This window comes from Gymnodraco acuticeps, unplaced genomic scaffold, assembly GCF_902827175.1.
Source record: "Gymnodraco acuticeps unplaced genomic scaffold, fGymAcu1.1, whole genome shotgun sequence".
NCBI lineage: Eukaryota > Metazoa > Chordata > Actinopteri > Perciformes > Bathydraconidae > Gymnodraco > Gymnodraco acuticeps.
Window position 1 is genome coordinate 18076 of NW_022990655.1, and position 18857 is coordinate 36932.

An 18857-nucleotide genomic window follows, 5' to 3' on the forward strand; every position below is an offset into this window, starting at 1 on the left:
ATGTTACTCAAGTGAAAGTATAAAAGTATTATCATCTAAATATAGTGAAAGACAGTAAAAGTAGTCGTTGTGCAGATTGGTCCATTTCAGAATAATATATATGATATGTTTTATAATGATTGATCATGAAAGTGTTCTCAAAGCTGGTGAAGGTGCAGCTAGTCTGAATGACTTTGTATACTGCAGGGTAGCTGGTGGATTTACTCCAGGTGGAACTAAAGTCTGATTTAACACTTGGTTAGATTTCACATCATTCATCCACATCTGTGAAGTAACTGAAGGTATAATGTTACAAAGATGGCCTTAGTGAACTCTGTGATCCTCTAACATCATAAACTTCTATCTGACAGGTTTGGACACAGATGATGGAACCCTCTCCTCTTTTTGTCTCCAGCCCCTCTCTCTGTTTCTGTGTCTAACTGCTCCCGATGTCTCGCTCCACAGGGGGTCTGCCTCTGGCGGCCTTTAACCTGGGTAAAGTGGTCCCCTACCAGAGGGGCTTTTTCTGTACCGACGACAGCCTCAGATACCCGTTCCACTCGAGCACGGTCACGTCCACCGTGCTCTACACCGTGGGCTTCACGCTGCCCATTAGCTGCGTAAGTAGGAGGCGTTCAATGACTCAAGTTGGCTCGTTCATCGCAGGTGGAGGAACATTTGCACTTTGAGGTGGTCTATGAGCTCATACACATGTAGGAAGGAGACGATATGAACACTTTACGTCAGGGGTGTCCAACTAAATGTCTTCATAACTTAACTACGTCTGAAAGCAGAAGGCCAGGGCAAATAATTGCCCTAATTTAAATATATATTTATACATATCGTCCCTTCCACGTGTGAAGCAACCACTTTTTTTATTTATTTTTTTAACTAGACTTCCTGCGATGGCGAGTCAACTTGCGAAATAATGAAATAAAAAGAGCGTCATGCAGGATGTATTCAGCTCCCTGGGGGATAAGAATGACTCACAGTTCCTTGGTATTTATTTAGCTCTGTTTCTCATGTCAGTGTGAAGCTGGTGACCTTCATAGAGGCTCTGAAGGGTGTGTTGGGAAAGCTGAAGGCAAAGGAGGATGTCCACTTTGAAGAATTCATAAACACACAGAAAAAGTACATACTGAACATCAGCTGGAGAGGACTCTTTAAAGTAGAGACACTACATACTGATATACACCTGAACATCAGCAGGAGAGGACTCTTTAAAGTAGAGACACTACATACTGATATACACCTGAACATCAGCTAGAGAGGACTCTTTAAAGTAGAGACACTACATACTGATATACACCTGAACATCAGCAGGAGAGGACTCTTTAAAGTAGAGACACTACATACTGATATACACCTGATCATCAGCAAGAGAGGACTCTTTAAAGTAGAGACACTACATACTGATATACACCTGAACATCAGCAGGAGAGGACTCTTTACAGTAGAGACACTACATACTGATATACACCTGAACATCAGCAGGAGAGGACTCTTTAAAGTAGAGACACTACATACTGATATACACCTGAACATCAGCAGGAGAGGACTCTTTAAAGTAGAGACACTACATACTGATATACACCTGAACATCAGCAGGAGAGGACTCTTTAAAGTAGAGACACTACATACTGATATACACCTGAACATCAGCAGGAGAGGACTCTTTAAAGTAGAGACACTACATACTGATATACACCTGAACATCAGCAGGAGAGGACTCTTTAAAGTAGAGACACTACATACTGATATACACCTGAACACCAGCAGGAGGACTCTTTAAAGTAGAGACACTACATACTGATATACACCTGACATCAGCAGGAGAGCTCTTTAAGTAGAGACACTACATACTGATATACACCTGAACATCAGCAGGAGAGGACTCTTAAAGTAGAGACACTACATACTGATATACACCTGAACATCAGCAGGAGAGGACTCTTTAAAGTAGAGACACTACATACTGATATACACCTGAACATCAGCAGGAGAGGACTCTTTAAAGTAGAGACACTACATACTGATATACACCTGAACATCAGCAGGAGAGGACTCTTTAAAGTAGAGACACTACATACTGCTATACACCTGAACATCAGCAGGAGAGGACTCTTTAAAGTAGAGACACTACATACTGATATACACCTGAACACCAGCAGGAGGACTCTTTAAAGTAGAGACACTACATACTGATATACACCTGAACATCAGCAGGAGAGGACTCTTTAAAGTACTGACCCTACATACTGACATACACCTGAACATCAGCAGGAGAGGACTCTTTAAAGTAGAGACACTATATACTGATATACACCTGAACATCAGCAGGAGAGGACTCTTTAAAGTAGAGACACCTAGATACTGATATACACCTGAACATCAGCAGGAGAGGACTCTTTAAAGTAGAGACACTACATACTGATATACACCTGAACATCAGCAGGAGAGGACTCTTTAAAGTAGAGACACTACATACTGATATACACCTGAACATCAACAGGAGAGGACTCTTTAAAGTAGAGACACTACATACTGATATACACTGAACATCAGCAGGAGAGGACTCTTTAAAGTAGAGCACTACTACTGATATTACACCTGAACATCAGCAGGAGAGGACTCTTTAAAGTAGAGACACTAACATACTGATATACACCTGAACATCAGCAGGAGAGGACTCTTTAAAGTAGAGACACTACATACTGATATACACCTGAACATCAGCAGGAGAGGACTCTTTAAAGTAGAGACACTACATACTGATATACACCTGAACATCAGCAGGAGAGGACTCTTTAAAGTAGAGACACTACATACTGATATACACCTGAACACCAGCAGGAGAGGACTCTTTAAAGTAGAGACACTACAAACTGATATGAAGAATAAGGTCCGTTTGTAAGAGAAGAGCGATCAGGAAGAACCATCCCGTGTCACTTTCTTGGAGAGAAAATGAACAACAAAGTATTTTTGTCTCATCTCTGCTCTAATGTTTCTCTCTAACTTGTCTCTTAACATAACCGGTCCTTTTTCCCGTGCCAACTTTAACCACTAATATTTGCATCCTGACGTTCCTGATAGTTGGCGACGTTCCCGCTAACATCACTGCAGATTTTGCACACTGTTGCATCATGGGAAAAAGATGGTCCAGCAGTGACACATTTTTTTGTAACCTGTATATTTTGTCTTTCTTTTGTCTCACTGCTTTCTCTGCTAGCTGGACTCCCCTTTGTTATATTCACGGTGACTCACAATCCTTTCCGCCGAGGCTTTTTCTGTAACGATGATTCGATCAAGTTCCCTCTTAAAGAAGACACCATTTCCTATCAGTTGTTAGGAGGTGTCATGATTCCCGTCACGGTGCTCACTGTAAGTGCATCTGGTTTGTTTGTGTTCTGCTAACTCCTGTGGTCCTCTTTTGATTTCTGCCTGGCTTTCGGCTCATGTTTCTCTAAATGCATGGTACTGCTGAATACATTATTCTGTCATCTTAAAGGATGCACGATTTATTAAAGCTAATTACCTGGTTCTCCTGATCGTTTCTAACCTATAGTTTCTGCACATATTAGTCAGCTTTCACTCATTAAACCTCCATGTATGTATGCAATAACAAAAGGCTAAGACTTAGTAAGAAAAGATCAATCAAATCAAATCAAGTTTTATTTATAAAGCACATTTAAAAGTGATTTTTGGTCGAGCCAAAGTGCTGTACATGTAATAAAAACACATTAATACATTCACAATAAAAGGCAATCATTTACAACAGAAATATAAAAAACAAAAACACAGGGAAAAGTTAGGAGTCGTGCTTCGCTCTGACTAGAAGGCCAGAGAGAAGACGTGAGTCCTTAGTGAGGGTTTAAACCCCTAGGGTCTGGGCCGACCTCACATGGAGGGGCAGAGTGTTCCAGAGCCTGAGGCCAGCTGCTGCGAAGGCTCGGTGCCCTCGGGTTTTAAGCCTGGTCTTAGGCGCTATCAACAGCAGCTGATCAGCAGATCTTAACGCTCTGGCTGGGGTGTAGCGATGGAGGAGTTCGGCTACATAGGCCGGAGCCAGCCCATTTAGGGCTTTAAAAATAAATAAAAGGATTTTAAAACCAATTCTGAACCGAACTGGAAGCCAATGCAGTGAGGCCAGAATTGGAGTGATGTGGTCACGCTTCTTATGGCCAGTGAGAAGACGTGCAGCTGCATTCTGAACTAGCTGCAGGCGTCTAATTGAGGCCTGGTCCATACCCACATACAGAGCGTTGCAGTAATCCAGTCTTGTGGTCACAAAGGCGTTAATAACCCTTTCCAGGTCTTTAAAAGATAAATACAACTTGGTTTTGGCCAATAGTCTTATTTAAAAAAAAAAGCAGGATTTACATTTACATTGTTACTCTCCCTATGTTTCTATAAAGTGAAGATTTGTTTACCTCCGTTTGATGCGTGCTCTGATAGAATAACTGTATGCTGTTGAAAAAACCTAATAAACAAAGTTTAAAAAAGAAAAGATCAATCTATCTGACATCACACAGAAACAAACATATTAGATTTTCGAATATTTATTTAGTGTTTTCTAGTGAAGTGAATACATTAATGCTGTTTTTCAAATTGCACCCGTGTTGTCATTCTCTAAAACTGTAAACAATGACATGCTTTCACCACATTAACGGATGCACACACTGTCTCCTGTGAAAAAGAGATCTATGACCTCAATGGGACCAATCTGGTTAAATAAAGGTTTGAAATGAAATGTACCCACATGAGTAGATGCTGCCAAAATAAGCCTTTTCTCTCGTATGACATCCTTTAAATGAACCATTTCCATATATATATATATCGTGCATCCAACGTAATAATGTATGCCTGCTCCTTATTGCATGCATACTCCACCCCTAATTAACCCTGCGAGCTAACCTACTAACTGCGTGATGCATTCAATGTTTTCCAAGCTCTTTAACGCTGCCAGAGGAAACAGAGAGGCGACCGTTATTTGAAAAGCTCCGACCTTAACGCACTCTGCAGCTGCGGCAGGAAAGTCTGCAGAGAGAGGCAGATGAGGAACTCCTCCTCCTCCTCCTCCTCCTCCTCCTCCTCCTCCTCCTCCTCCTCCTCCTCCTCCTCCTCCTCCTCCTCCTCCTCCTCCTCCTCCTCCTCCTCCTCCTCCTCCTCCTCCTCCTCCTCCTCCTCCTCCTCAGAAGAAGAAAAGCAGACGTAACCTTTGTCAGGAATTATAAAAATGTGAAAGCACTTAAAGACAGGCTCAGCAGTTAGTGAACATATCCCTTTACTTTCATAACTTAGGACCATTGCACAGAACAATAGTTTTACCATATAATTACGGAGCAAAGACTAGATAGAAATAGTGGAAAAGCGGTGCATTTATGAGTAAAAAAAGAACCACAAATGTAAAAGAAAAAATCATAAATTCTCTGAGATTAAAGTCAGATTTATACCAGAGAATATCCAGCTTTTTTCTTTTATATTGCTCCTTTTAAACCTTTTAATTAATTAATTAATTAATTATGCATTCAATTATTTATTTAAAGTGATATATATATATATATATTTATTTTTACATAATTATTATCTATTTTTTTTATTCACCAAAAACGTTCCTTGCAGGTTTTATCTCTAAATATGAATGAAAACAAGCTTCCATTCAATACGTACAAAACATATTAAAGTAAAGTGAAGCAGCTCAGTGACAAACACCTTGAAACTTTATTGACACCCTTTTAAATTTGACGATTTTAGAGATACAGGAGCTTCGAGGCAGAGTTTCTATTTCTGTTCGAATGAATATCCAGAAAACCCTCCGGCTGTTTTCTGTTGGCAGCGTAACGAAACGAACTCTCGTTCTTTTGGACCACGACAGGAATCTATGAGTCATTATTCAGTATGCACACACACACACACACACACACACACACACACACACACACACACACACACACACACACACAAATGTCTTACTATGACGTCCATCAAGTTAAAAGTGCTTATTAATTGAAATGGACATCCTCCTACTGCTTTCATATTTCCAACACAATTTCCTATCAGATGTTTAATCCTCGTTATGTTATAAAAACGAATAGTTCAAATTGTTTGTGATTGAACCCTTTGCTGTGTTTCTGAGCTTAACATCGATACCACTCTTATGTGTGCCTTAAATATGAAGTTAGCAGCTGATTAGCTTAGCTTAGCATAATGACTGGGCAAACAGGTAGCCTCATTCAAAAATTAAAATAAATACTGTGTATATAATCCAACTTTAAATAATGCTGCACGATTTGAAGAACTATTAAATATAACAGAAGGGATATTTCTGCTGCTTTTGGTTTTAGCTATAAAACAAAAAATGTAAATGCATGTACACAAAAAAAAGATTAGAGGCATTCCCTAAATCTCTACATTTTGATATCGCAATCTTACACGATGTGTTTATTATGCATTCTGATAATTATTAAAAAGCTAAATATTGTTCAGCAGAACCTTCTAAGCATCCTGATTAACCCTATATTTCTGGATGCTAGTCTCTATGCTAAGCTAAGTTATCTTTCATCTAACTAGACAAAATGTGTTTACTTGCAAGTTGACATCGCATTGACTTTTAAAAAATCTATATATTGTGCAGCCTTACCTTTCACATCTCACTATTCAGCACGTTCTGGTTTCTTTACCTATACTCATCAGTCTTTATGCTAAGCTAACTAGCTGCAGGTGCTAGCGTAGCAACAGGAGAGCGGTATCGATCAATTTAGAATAAAATTGGTGTTAGATTCTGATTTTCTTTTACCTTTTTAAATCTTTATTTTAGACTGAGTAAGTGGAGATACAATGAGGGAATGTTTCAGGCTTTCTTGTTGACTTTTTTAATATTTCTGTACAATCCTCTAACCCTGACTCCCCCCTCTTACAGATGGTTATTGGCGAGTGTCTTCTAGTTTATCTGGAGCACCTTAAGTCCAAGTCTTCTTACGGCAGCTACGTGTCGTGTGTTTACAAAGCGGTCGGTACCTTCCTGTTCGGCGCCGCTATGAGCCAGTCTCTGACGGACATCGCCAAATACTCCATCGGTCGTCTCAGGCCGCACTTCCTCGATGTCTGCAGACCGGACTGGAACTTCATCAACTGCTCAGTGGGCGATTACATCGAGACGTTCACCTGCCAAGGGGACGCCAAGATGGTCAACGAGGGCAGGTGTGTACTGTCCCTCATCATTTCTCATGTTTTATTTACTTATTTTACTCAGAGGACTCTTTAAAGTAGAGACACATACTGATATACACCTGAACATCAGCAGGAGAGGACTCTTTAAAGTAGAGACACATACTGATATACACCTGAACATCAGCAGGAGAGGACTCTTTAAAGTAGAGACACATACTGATATACACCTGAACATCAGCAGGAGAGGACTCTTTAAAGTAGAGACACATTCTGATATACACCTGAACATCAGCAGGAGAGGACTCTTTAAAGTAGAGACACATTCTGATATACACCTGAACATCAGCAGGAGAGGACTCTTTAAAGTAGAGACACTACATACTGATATACACCTGAACATCAGCAGGAGATGACTCTTTAAAGTAGAGACACTACATACTGATATACACCTGAACATCAGCAGGAGAGGACTCTTTAAAGTAGAGACACTACATACTGATATACACCTGAACATCAGCAGGAAGAGGACTCTTTAAAGTAGAGACACTACATACTGATATACACCTGAACATCAGCAGGAGAGGACTCTTTAAAGTAGAGACACTACATACTGATATACACCTGAACATCAGCAGGAGAGGACTCTTAAAGTAGAGACACTACATACTGATATACACCTGAACATCAGCAGGAGAGGACTCTTTAAAGTAGAGACACTACATACTGATATACCTGAACATCAGCAGGAGAGGACTCTTTAAAGTAGAGACACATACTGAATATACACCTGAACATCAGCAGGAGAGGACTCTTTAAAGTAGAGACACATTCTGATATACACCTGAACATCAGCAGGAGAGGACTCTTTAAAGTAGAGACACATTCTGATATACACCTGAACATCAGCAGGAGAGGACTCTTTAAAGTAGAGACACTACATACTGATATACACCTGAACATCAGCAGGAGAGGACTCTTTAAAGTAGAGACACTACATACTGATATACACCTGAACATCAGCAGGAGAGGACTCTTTAAAGTAGAGACACTACATACTGATATACACCTGAACATCAGCAGGAGAGGACTCTTTAAAGTAGAGACACTACATACTGATATACACCTGAACATCAGCAGGAGAGGACTCTTTAAAGTAGAGACCCTACATACTGATATACACCTGAACATCAGCAGGAGAGGACTGTTTAAAGTAGAGACACTACATACTGATATACACCTGAACATCAGCAGGAGAGGACTCTTTAAAGTAGAGACCCTACATACTGATATACACCTGAACATCAGCAGGAGAGAACTCTTTAAAGTAGAGACCCTACATACTGATATACACCTGAACATCAGCAGGAGAGGACTGTTTAAAGTAGAGACACTACATACTGATATACACCTGAACATCAGCAGGAGAGGACTCTTTAAAGTAGAAACACTACATACTGATATACACCTGAACATCAGCAGGAGAGGACTCTTTAAAGTAGAGACACTACATACTGATATACACCTGAACATCAGCAGGAGAGGACTCTTTAAAGTAGAGACACTACGTACTGATATTCACCTGAACATCAGCAGGAGAGGACTCTTTAAAGTAGAGACACTACATACTGATATACACCTGAACATCAGCAGGAGAGGACTCTTTAAAGTAGAGACACTACGTACTGATATACACCTGAACATCAGCAGGAGAGGACTCTTTAAAGTAGAGACACTACATACTGATATACACCTGAACATCAGCAGGAGAGGACTCTTTAAAGTAGAGACACTACATACTGATATACACCTGAACATCAGCAGGAGAGGACTCTTTAAAGTAGAGACACTACATACTGATATTCACCTGAACATCAGCAGGAGAGGACTCTTTAAAGTAGAGACACTACATACTGATATACACCTGAACATCAGCAGGAGAGGACTCTTTAAAGTAGAGACACTACATACTGATATACACCTGAACATCAGCATGGGGGGACTCTTTAAAGTAGAGACACGACATACTGATATACACCTGAACATCAGCAGGAGAGGACTCTTTAAAGTAGAGACACTAAATACTGATATACACCTGAACATCAGCATGGGGGGACTCTTTAAAGTAGAGACACGACATACTGATATACACCTGAACATCAGCAGGAGAGGACTCTTTAAAGTAGAGACACTACATACTGATATACACCTGATCATCAGCAGGAGAGGACTCTTTAAAGTAGAGACACTACACACTGATATAAACCTATTTTCCACACTTTATTATTACATTTAAATACAAACCGAAGAATTCATTAATCATATATAATAACTATTAGTCTCAGCTCTAGTCAAATAAAGGAAGGAATGTTTGACGTTTTTAGACGTTGTGAAATTAGACCTCTGGGTTTTTGTTGCTTAACAGATTATAGAAATCTGACGCACAGTATATTGAACCCTGTGTGCTCTCCTTTGTTTGGTAACCTGCTCACGCTGTAAGTACAAAGGTCAAATGTGTCCCTGAACAATTGACGAGTGATTGTGCACTTCTTAACGTTGTGATAAAGTGGTGCAACTCTTACGTTTCCATCCAGTCTCTGCCCCAGTGTGAGGGTTCAGTTATTGGTTTGCAGCAGCGCTGAGAAAGATCTCAGGAATGTGAAGCTTGTTTTGATTTAAGGAGCGTGACGCTTATCGGCTCGCTGCAGAGGGAAGTGTAGAGGGAGGAGAGGACTTCCACTTCTCATTAGTAATTATAGAGGCAGAGGGCGAAATGGTGACATCAGCTGTGCAGATTGTATCAGGGTTAGAGAGGTTTATTATGGGCTGTGAGGAACTCGATCTCTGCTCAGTCACTCAAGAGGGATAGTTTGAATGGTTTGTGGCGTTGTATGAAGTACATGTCCAGTTTGAACAGGTGAACAAGCTAAGAAAGGCTTTGAATAGGCAAATTAAAACACTATATTTAGAATATTTCACAGCCTTACTTTGCTTATAGACAGACCTTTTGGCGGGGAGCTGTTATAAATGCCTTTTTATAAATCCACCAGACTCCATTAAATGGACTGGTAAATGGACTGTACTTATATAGCGCTTTATCCAGTCTTTAAAACCCCTCAAAGCGCTTTACATACATGTCATTCACCCATTCATACAGAGCAGTGTATGTTACTCTAGGACCTAACATTCACACACATTCACACACCGTTGGCCATGCCATCGGGAGCAACTCAGGGTTAAGTATCTTGCCCAAGGATACATCGACATGTTGACTGCATGGGCTGGGATCGAACCCACAACCTTCTGGTTGAAAGACGACCGCACTCCCTCGCAGCCACAGTCGCCTCATTAACACAATCGGTTATTTTACCTGACAGATCACGGGTGCCGCTTGTCTAACCCAGGGTGTATGCAGGAATCCTGAAGTCAGACCTTTTTAAGACCTTTTTTAAGACCCTTTTCATACATTTTAAGACCTCATCGCCACTTTGAGTTCTAACTGGTTACCTTGGCGACACACTTTACCTCACATTGACTATATACAGTATTGATTGTCCTTCCTCCTTATCTTCCAACCATTTGCGATATTTTTGGATCTTTAAGTATTTTTGGAACTTTAAGTATATTTGGAACTTTAAGTATTTGGAACTTTAAGTATATTTGGAACTTTAAGTATTTGGAACTTTAAGTATATTTGGAACTTTAAGTATTTTTGGAACTTACGGTATTTTTGGAACTTTAAGTATATTTGAAACTATAAGTATATTTGGATCTTTAAGTATGTTTGAGTTCTAACCGGTTACCTTGGCGACACACTTCACCTCACATTGACTATATACAGTATTGATTGTCCTTCCTCCTTATCGTCCAACCATTTGGACGCAGACTTGCATTTCCCCATAACGATGTTGCTTAGCAACCGGCGTAAACGGACCTCCGCGCGCTATCAAGCAGTGAGCGCGCGATGTCCTGTTCAGATGACGTCAAACCCAACGGGATGCCATCAATAAACTACACAGAATCACACTACACACCTACGCCATGATTACATTCAGGCAGACTGTAGAATACAACCTCTCTGGACCATTTATATACTTATTGAAAACAAGCTACAAAATGTAAAACCTTGGAAAATGTTGTTTAATAGCCTTCATTTTCGCTAAATTGATTTATCAACTTGTAATACTTTTTAAGACCCCGCGGACCCCCTTGTCTAACCTCTGCCTTGATAAGGTTAGTTTCCTTGTGTTATTGTGGGACTGTGGTGGATCTGATCAAACTGTGTAAAGCACCCAGATCACACAATAACACAAAGAAACCAGAGCAGCAACTTATGTGATACAGGATGTAAAATTACAGTTTTTTCAGTGGAGTGGCTTTGAAGAGTCTGAAAGCGCTGTCTGACAGCAAGGAACTGTGTGTGGGGTTTGTTTGAGGACGTTATCCAGAGTCAGAGTATTACCTGCAGGAGATGCAGTTTGGAGAAACAGGAGTATCAGCAGGAAGCTAAGCAATGTCCTTAAAGAGAATCAATATCAAGGCAAGGCCAAATTCAGAGTGCTTTACAAAACCATTAGAAGCATTAAGACCTAGTGCAAGAGAAATACATTTAAATACCGTTAAAACAGTCATAAAAGAGCTAAAACTATGCACATTTAAAACAGTTTTAATCATTTCAAGTGCATGTTGTATTTGGAATATTTTCATAGCTTAAAAGGTGGGGTATGTAATTCACTTCAGAAACACTTATATTCCATGGAATGCTCTTAACATCCCGATAGCAATGAATATCTGAAGTGCTTTGACAATAAATACATAAAGAAAGTCATCTGTGGAAGCCGTGGCGCTGTGAAAAGCTCGACCAATCATCTGAGCCGGCTAAAGTAACTGGATGGCCTACCTGCCTGTCAGCCTTCTATCTGGGCACAAACTGATCTCGTGCCCTCATTGGTCATGTGCGCGTACTTTCAAATTCTAGCGCACTCGAGCTGGTTTCTCCATTCTTACCTACCCCACCTTTTACTTTGCCGTCAAACATCCCATTGAAACAGTATTTTACCTCCTCACGTAACGCAGGAGCTTCTGGTCCCCAATGCCTCAGTAGGTTAGTTTGTATTTGTTATTGTGTGACGTTGGTGAACCTTTTACGGCCGAACCTGAAGCTGTTCCACAGCCTCTCTTTAAAGCCACCAGACCTCACTTGGCAAAACACAGGTGATGCTTGTCCACCTATGCATTGATCATGTTGTTTTCTTCGTCTTCTTGCGTCACTTTGGTGAATCCGAACTAACCGTTTCAAGCACAAAAGTCACACAATGACACAAAGAAACCAACCGATCCATGCAGTGGTAAATAAGCAACCAATGTGACATGCAGGGTTAAAATACTGACATTCTCAATGGAGTCTGGTGACTTTAAAGAGAGCATAAATAAGGCTTTGGTACCTAGTCTTAACGGGCTGTCTTTATCCTCTCTTCAGGATCATTTTAAGAGTCTAAAGTCCTTATCCACAGTCAGAGTATTACCTACAGAGAAACATACAGGAATACCAGCAGGAAGTATGTCACTTTAAGTACTGCCTTGATTATGTTATTTTCTTTGTGTTATTGTGTCACTTTATTGGATCTGAAGTCACACAATAACACAATAAAACTTATGTGTCCTGCAATGTTAATATATTGTTTTTGTCAATGGAGTTTGGTGCCTGTTGTAAAGCTGTGACATTGTTCTAAATCTAGGTTTTCTAGTACTTAAAATACATGTAGCTACTCCCCCGATACAGCAGCATACAATAACTTCCTGCTGGTTCTCCTGTGTGTTTTCTGAACTGAAAGTGTTCTGCTTGAAGGTTAAAGTGTGTGTTGTTGGAGTGTGTTATCTGCTCTGTGTTTACCAGGGTGAGGTGCTCCATGGTTCGTATTTCCCGGAGCCCCTTCCCCTCTCTGCAGTCTGGTTATTTTAATAAAGCACGACGAGAGAAAGCATTCATCAGCAGGCAGACGTCATGGGCTTTTTCTAGATTAAAGTCATATTTCTGATGTGTGTGTGTTCTGCTAATAGAGATACTAAACTGCAGCAGGAGGAGATCAAATTACTGAAATATGATTCCTCCTCGGATTAGATGAACATCCCTAGCAGAAAAGAGGTCTGAGTTTTAGATGTTTTGTTTAAAGAAAGCCAAATGATAAGTACTTAAAGGTTGACAGATCATATAACTTGCAAGGTACAAACATTTTCCTACGAAACAGATATTGAGCTCGAACAAACCTGCAGTTTAAGAGTGACGCTCAAGAGGTTTTATAGAGGTTGGCATTATTATTTAATTTGCTCATTAGGTTTTATTACCAAGGTCTGTTTCAACACCCTGGGACTGAAACGATTAGTTGATTAGTCTTTTAACTTGAATGACTTCTACCACCTTAACACATGCCAGAAAAACACTGATTATAGCTACTTTAAAGAGTCCTCTCCTGCTGATGTTCAGGTGTATATCAGTATGTAGTGTCTCTACTTTAAAGAGTCCTCTCCAGCTGATGTTCAGGTGTATATCAGTATGTAGTGTCTCTACTTTAAAGAGTCCTCTCCTGCTGATGTTCAGGTGTATATCAGTATGTAGTGTCTCTACTTTAAAGAGTCCTCTCCTGCTGATGTTCAGGTGTATATCAGTATGTAGTGTCTCTACTTTAAAGAGTCCTCTCCTGCTGATGTTCAGGTGTATATCAGTATGTAGTGTCTCTACTTTAAAGAGTCCTCTCCTGCTGATGTTCAGGTGTATATCAGTATGTAGTGTCTCTACTTTAAAGAGTCCTCTCCTGCTGATGTTCAGGTGTATATCAGTATGTAGTGTCTCTACTTTAAAGAGTTCTCTCCTGCTGATTGTTGAGTGTCTCTACTTTAAAGAGTCCTCTCCTGCTGATGTTCAGGTGTATATCAGTATGTAGTGTCTCTACTTTAAAGAGTCCTCTCCAGCTGATGTTCAGGTGTATATCAGTATGTAGTGTCTCTACTTTAAAGAGTCCTCTCCTGCTGATGTTCAGGTGTATATCAGTATGTAGTGTCTCTACTTTAAAGAGTCCTCTCCTGCTGATGTTCAGGTGTATATCAGTATGTAGTGTCCTCTACTTTAAAGAGTCCTCTCCTGCTGATGTTCAGGTGTATATCAGTATGTAGTGTCTCTACTTTAAAGAGTCCTCTCCTGCTGATGTTCAGGTGTATATCAGTATGTAGTGTCTCTACTTTAAAGAGTCCTCTCCTGCTGATGTTCAGGTGTATATCAGTATGTAGTGTCTCTACTTTAAAGAGTCCTCTCCTGCTGATGTTCAGGTGTATATCAGTATGTAGTGTCTCTACTTTAAAGAGTCCTCTCCTGCTGATGTTCAGGTGTATATCAGTATGTAGTGTCTTCTACTTTAAAGAGTCCTCTCCTGCTGATGTTCAGGTGTATATCAGTATGTAGTGTCTCTACTTTAAAGAGTCCTCTCCTGCTGATGTTCAGCTGTATATCAGTATGTAGTGTCTCTACTTTAAAGAGTCCTCTCCTGCTGATGTTCAGGTGTATATCAGTATGTAGTGTCTCTACTTTAAAGAGTCCTCTCCTGCTGATGTTCAGGTGTATATCAGTATGTAGTATCTCTACTTTAAAGAGTTCTCTCCTGCTGATGTTCAGGTGTATATCAGTATGTAGTGTCTCTACTTTAAAGAGTCCTCTCCTGCTGATGTTCAGGTGTATATCAGTATGTAGTGTCTCTACTTTAAAGAGTCCTCTCCTGCTGATGTTCAGGTGTATATCAGTATGTAGTGTCTCTACTTTAAAGAGTCCTCTCCTGCTGATGTTCAGGTGTATAGCAGTATGTAGTGTCTCTACTTTAAAGAGTCCTCTCCTGCTGATGTTCAGGTGGATATCAGTATGTAGTGTCTCTACTTTAAAGAGTCCTCTCCTGCTGATGTTCAGGTGTATATCAGTATGTAGTGTCTCTACTTTAAAGAGTCCTCTCCTGCTGATGTTCAGGTGGATATCAGTATGTAGTGTCTCTATTTTAAAGAGTCCTCTCCTGCTGATGTTCAGGTGTATATCAGTATATAGTGTGTCTACTTTAAAGAGTCCTCTCCTGCTGATGTTCAGGTGTATATCAGTATATAGTGTGTCTACTTTAAAGAGTCCTCTCCTGCTGATGTTCAGGTGTATATCAGTATGTAGTGTCTCTACTTTAAAGAGTCCTCTCCTGCTGATGTTCAGGTGTATATCAGTATGTAGTGTCTCTACTTTAAAGAGTCCTCTCCTGCTGATGTTCAGGTGTATATCAGTATGTAGTGTCTCTACTTTAAAGAGTCCTCTCCTGCTGATGTTCAGGTGTATATCAGTATGTAGTGTCTCTACTTTAAAGAGTCCTCTCCTGCTGATGTTCAGGTGTATATCAGTATGTAGTGTCTCTACTTTAAAGAGTCCTCTCCTGCTGATGTTCAGGTGTATATCAGTATGTAGTGTCTCTACTTTAAAGAGTCCTCTCCTGCTGATGTTCAGGTGTATATCAGTATGTAGTGTCTCTACTTTAAAGAGTCCTCTCCTGCTGATGTTCAGGTGTATATCAGTATGTAGTGTCTCTACTTTAAAGAGTCCTCTCCTGCTGATGTTCAGGTGTATATCAGTATGTAGTGTCTCTACTTTAAAGAGTCCTCTCCTGCTGATGTTCAGGTGTATATCAGTATGTAGTGTCTCTACTTTAAAGAGTCCTCTCAGAACAACACTGTATAGTTTTTATTAACAGGAAGTAACTAACGGTTTCACCACATCTCTCTCAGGAGTCTCTGCTCATGGAGGCGTCAAACTAACTGACAAACTGTCACATCGACTCCGCCTTAATCGCCAAACAATGCTGATGTGTGTGTTATTGTGTGTGTTATTGTGTGTGTTATTGTGTGTGTTTTTGTGTGTGTTATTGTGTGTGTTTTTGTGTGTGTTATTGTGTGTTATTGTGTGTGTCTGAAGGATCATTGATTTATACTTGAACGTGTTGTTTTGTGTCCTTGTCTTGCAGGCTTTCTTTCTACTCCGGCCACGCCTCTTTCTCCATGTACTGCATGCTGTTCCTCGCTGTAAGTACCTGGAACACTTTACATATTGATCTGCACTCATATCCATTTCTATTCACTGGAACACGAACAGGACACTTTGTGCAAATTATAAAAAACAGGTACATCTTTTTGCATATCAAGCTTCGGAGGAAATGTGACCTCGATAGTGATCCACATTAAGGGAATACACTTATCTGCTTACTTGCTTCCAATAAATACAAATCTGCAGGCTGTTAGCTTAGCTTAGCATTAAGGGGAAAACAGATCGCCTGGCTTTGTCCAAAAATAACAAAATGACCTACAGACATATTATACTATGACGTTTTTTTATAAATTTCTACGCCACAAAATGAATTTCTTCATAATTTGACATACAATACATGAACATATTATTGGCATACTATGCTTTAAATATATTATTGCACACTCTACTGACTTGTTAAAAAAGTGACATACTATACCAGGGCCGTCCCTCCCTACAGGCCGATCATGCAGACTGCGTGGGGCCTCATCTTGCGGAGGGGGCCTCACCTCACGGAGGGGGCCTCACCTCGCGGAGGGGGCCTCACCTCGCGGAGGGGGCCTCACCTCGCGGAGGGGGCCTCACCTCGCGGAGGGGGCCTCACCTCGTGGAGGGGGCCTCACCTCGCGGAGGGGGCCTCACCTCGCGGAGGGGGCCTCACCTCGCGGAGGGGGCCTCACCTCGCGGAGGGGGCCTCACCTCGCGGCTCATCTGAGCCGAAAATTAGTGTGGTGCGGCAGGGTTTCGCCGCTGCGAGGCTCCACTAGCACCGTCCCCCCGTTGACGCTCGCGAAACAGAGGGCCTCATCATATAACTTTGCGTGGGGCCTCATGTTGGCCAGGGACGGCCCTGTACTATACTATGACTTTTCTACTGTACCACATTTTTAATAAGATTTGAAATGACATGTTTGGTGTATACTATACCATGACTTGACCAATGAGGCTCACCTGTGATGAGCCATTATGTGTTTCCTTTAATCAGAGGCATGCTAGCTTTTCCATCCGTTTCCCGTCTTCATGCTAAGCTAAGCTAACATTGTCCTTTCTTAGGCCTTTTAATTTACACAGACAGACATGATGTGAGTGGTATCTAACTTTACATCTGATCCTCTAAAACTATTGCTTTGAACTCCAGCGCTTTAAGATTTTTATATTTATTTATGTATTTGTACGCCCTGAGGATCGTTAAAGCTTGATAAACGTCTGCTCAGAGACTCTGTCCTCTTCCAGTTCCCTCTGGTGTGTTTTTATCAGATCTAGCTGCCCCCCTGATAAATGTAATAGTCTGCTGATTCTCTAGCAGCAGATTTATAAATAGAAACTCGGGGACAAAGTCCTGGCAGCGACACAGACGCCTCTCCCTCTGCACGAGTCTGACAGTCCTGGAAGAGCTCTCCTTCCTCCAACTCTGAAACAGCAGCAGCAGCGTGCGTCATTAACTCAGATTTACACCGTTGTGGGTAAAGTGGCTGAACTGGTTTGTCCCCATTGAATCGTTAAAGATCACACACACCCTGTTTCTGATAAAAACAACGTTTTGATGTTTATGCCACAAGGACACGCTCAGCTGTTTTCCTTCAGGATGACGCTCCAGAGGTGGTGTGTCATTTGTAAGATTGAAAAACAGGACCGCACAGATTAATACAATTATGGATCAAATCAAAGATAACAATTACAAATGATAAATAACTACTAGGCCTACTGTAGGTTATTTTTTATTATATGTACAGCACTTTGGCTCCACCAAAAATCGTTTAAAAATGTGCTATATAAATAAAACTTGATTTGATTTATAAAATAAGAAATTAATTAAAATGAACACGTATACATATTTGGTCATGTGTACATATTATTTACATTATAATAGACTATCAGTAATTTAAGGTGCAGTTTGACAGAGTGGAATCTGGACTGCAGGAGATTCTCTCACCTTTTTAAACACGGAGAGGAAGTAGAGCTAATAATTAATGATACAAAAAAACGATGTTTGTTTAATTCCTGGAAAAAGTCATTTAATTTATTACAGTTTTATTCTACCTCTATCAAGGAGGAATTATCACATTTACTAAAGTTTTTAAATATACATTGGGGGGTGTATACTTCGCTTTTCAGGGCTCGTTCTTCTTCTATGCTTTTAAATTATTTTTATTTATTTACCAAGAGTTTTCTGTGTTTTCACTTAACAGAAAACACTTTTTATAAAACACATATATTTCTTAAAGGGGACCTATCATGTAAAATGCCCTTTTTAATGTCTTCTCTCCATCAACACGTGTCCCCGGTGTGTCGGGGAACTCACGCAGCGTCAGGAAATAAAACCCTCTCTCTTTTCCTCCGTACCCAAATCTCTAAAAACGGGGGAACAACGGAGCTGATCCAGATTTGCTGCCGATATGACGTCAATTTGTCGGTTGACCCACAGAAAGTTGCTATCAGAAACAATGCCTGACGTGTTTTGGACGTGATATGGTCTTTGTTTGCATTAGCAAGCCTCGCTAACACTTAGAGCTAACCTGTACTGGAGAGCACATGTGTTTTAAAAAGCAGGAAATAAAGAAAGGAACTCACCTTGTGATGAACCTGCAAGAGAAAAAGCATTTGAGCTCCATACTGT

The 18857-nt window shown here is 40.6% G+C and overlaps 1 protein-coding gene across 2 annotated transcripts in view; it reads left to right on the plus strand.

Moving 5' to 3' along the window:
• The window catches only part of plpp1a (phospholipid phosphatase 1a), a 33179-nt gene that overhangs the window by 9870 nt on the left and 4452 nt on the right, over positions 1-18857 (plus strand). Inside the window, exons 3-5 of one of the 2 annotated variants that reach the window (XM_034229531.1) lie at positions 445-599; positions 6899-7179; positions 16182-16239. In XM_034229531.1, the coding sequence (XP_034085422.1) occupies positions 445-599; positions 6899-7179; positions 16182-16239 (494 nt within the window). Of the gene's footprint in view, positions 1-444; positions 600-3208; positions 3361-6898; positions 7180-16181; positions 16240-18857 lie in introns of both variants that reach the window. The other variant, XM_034229532.1, reaches the window with a different exon arrangement.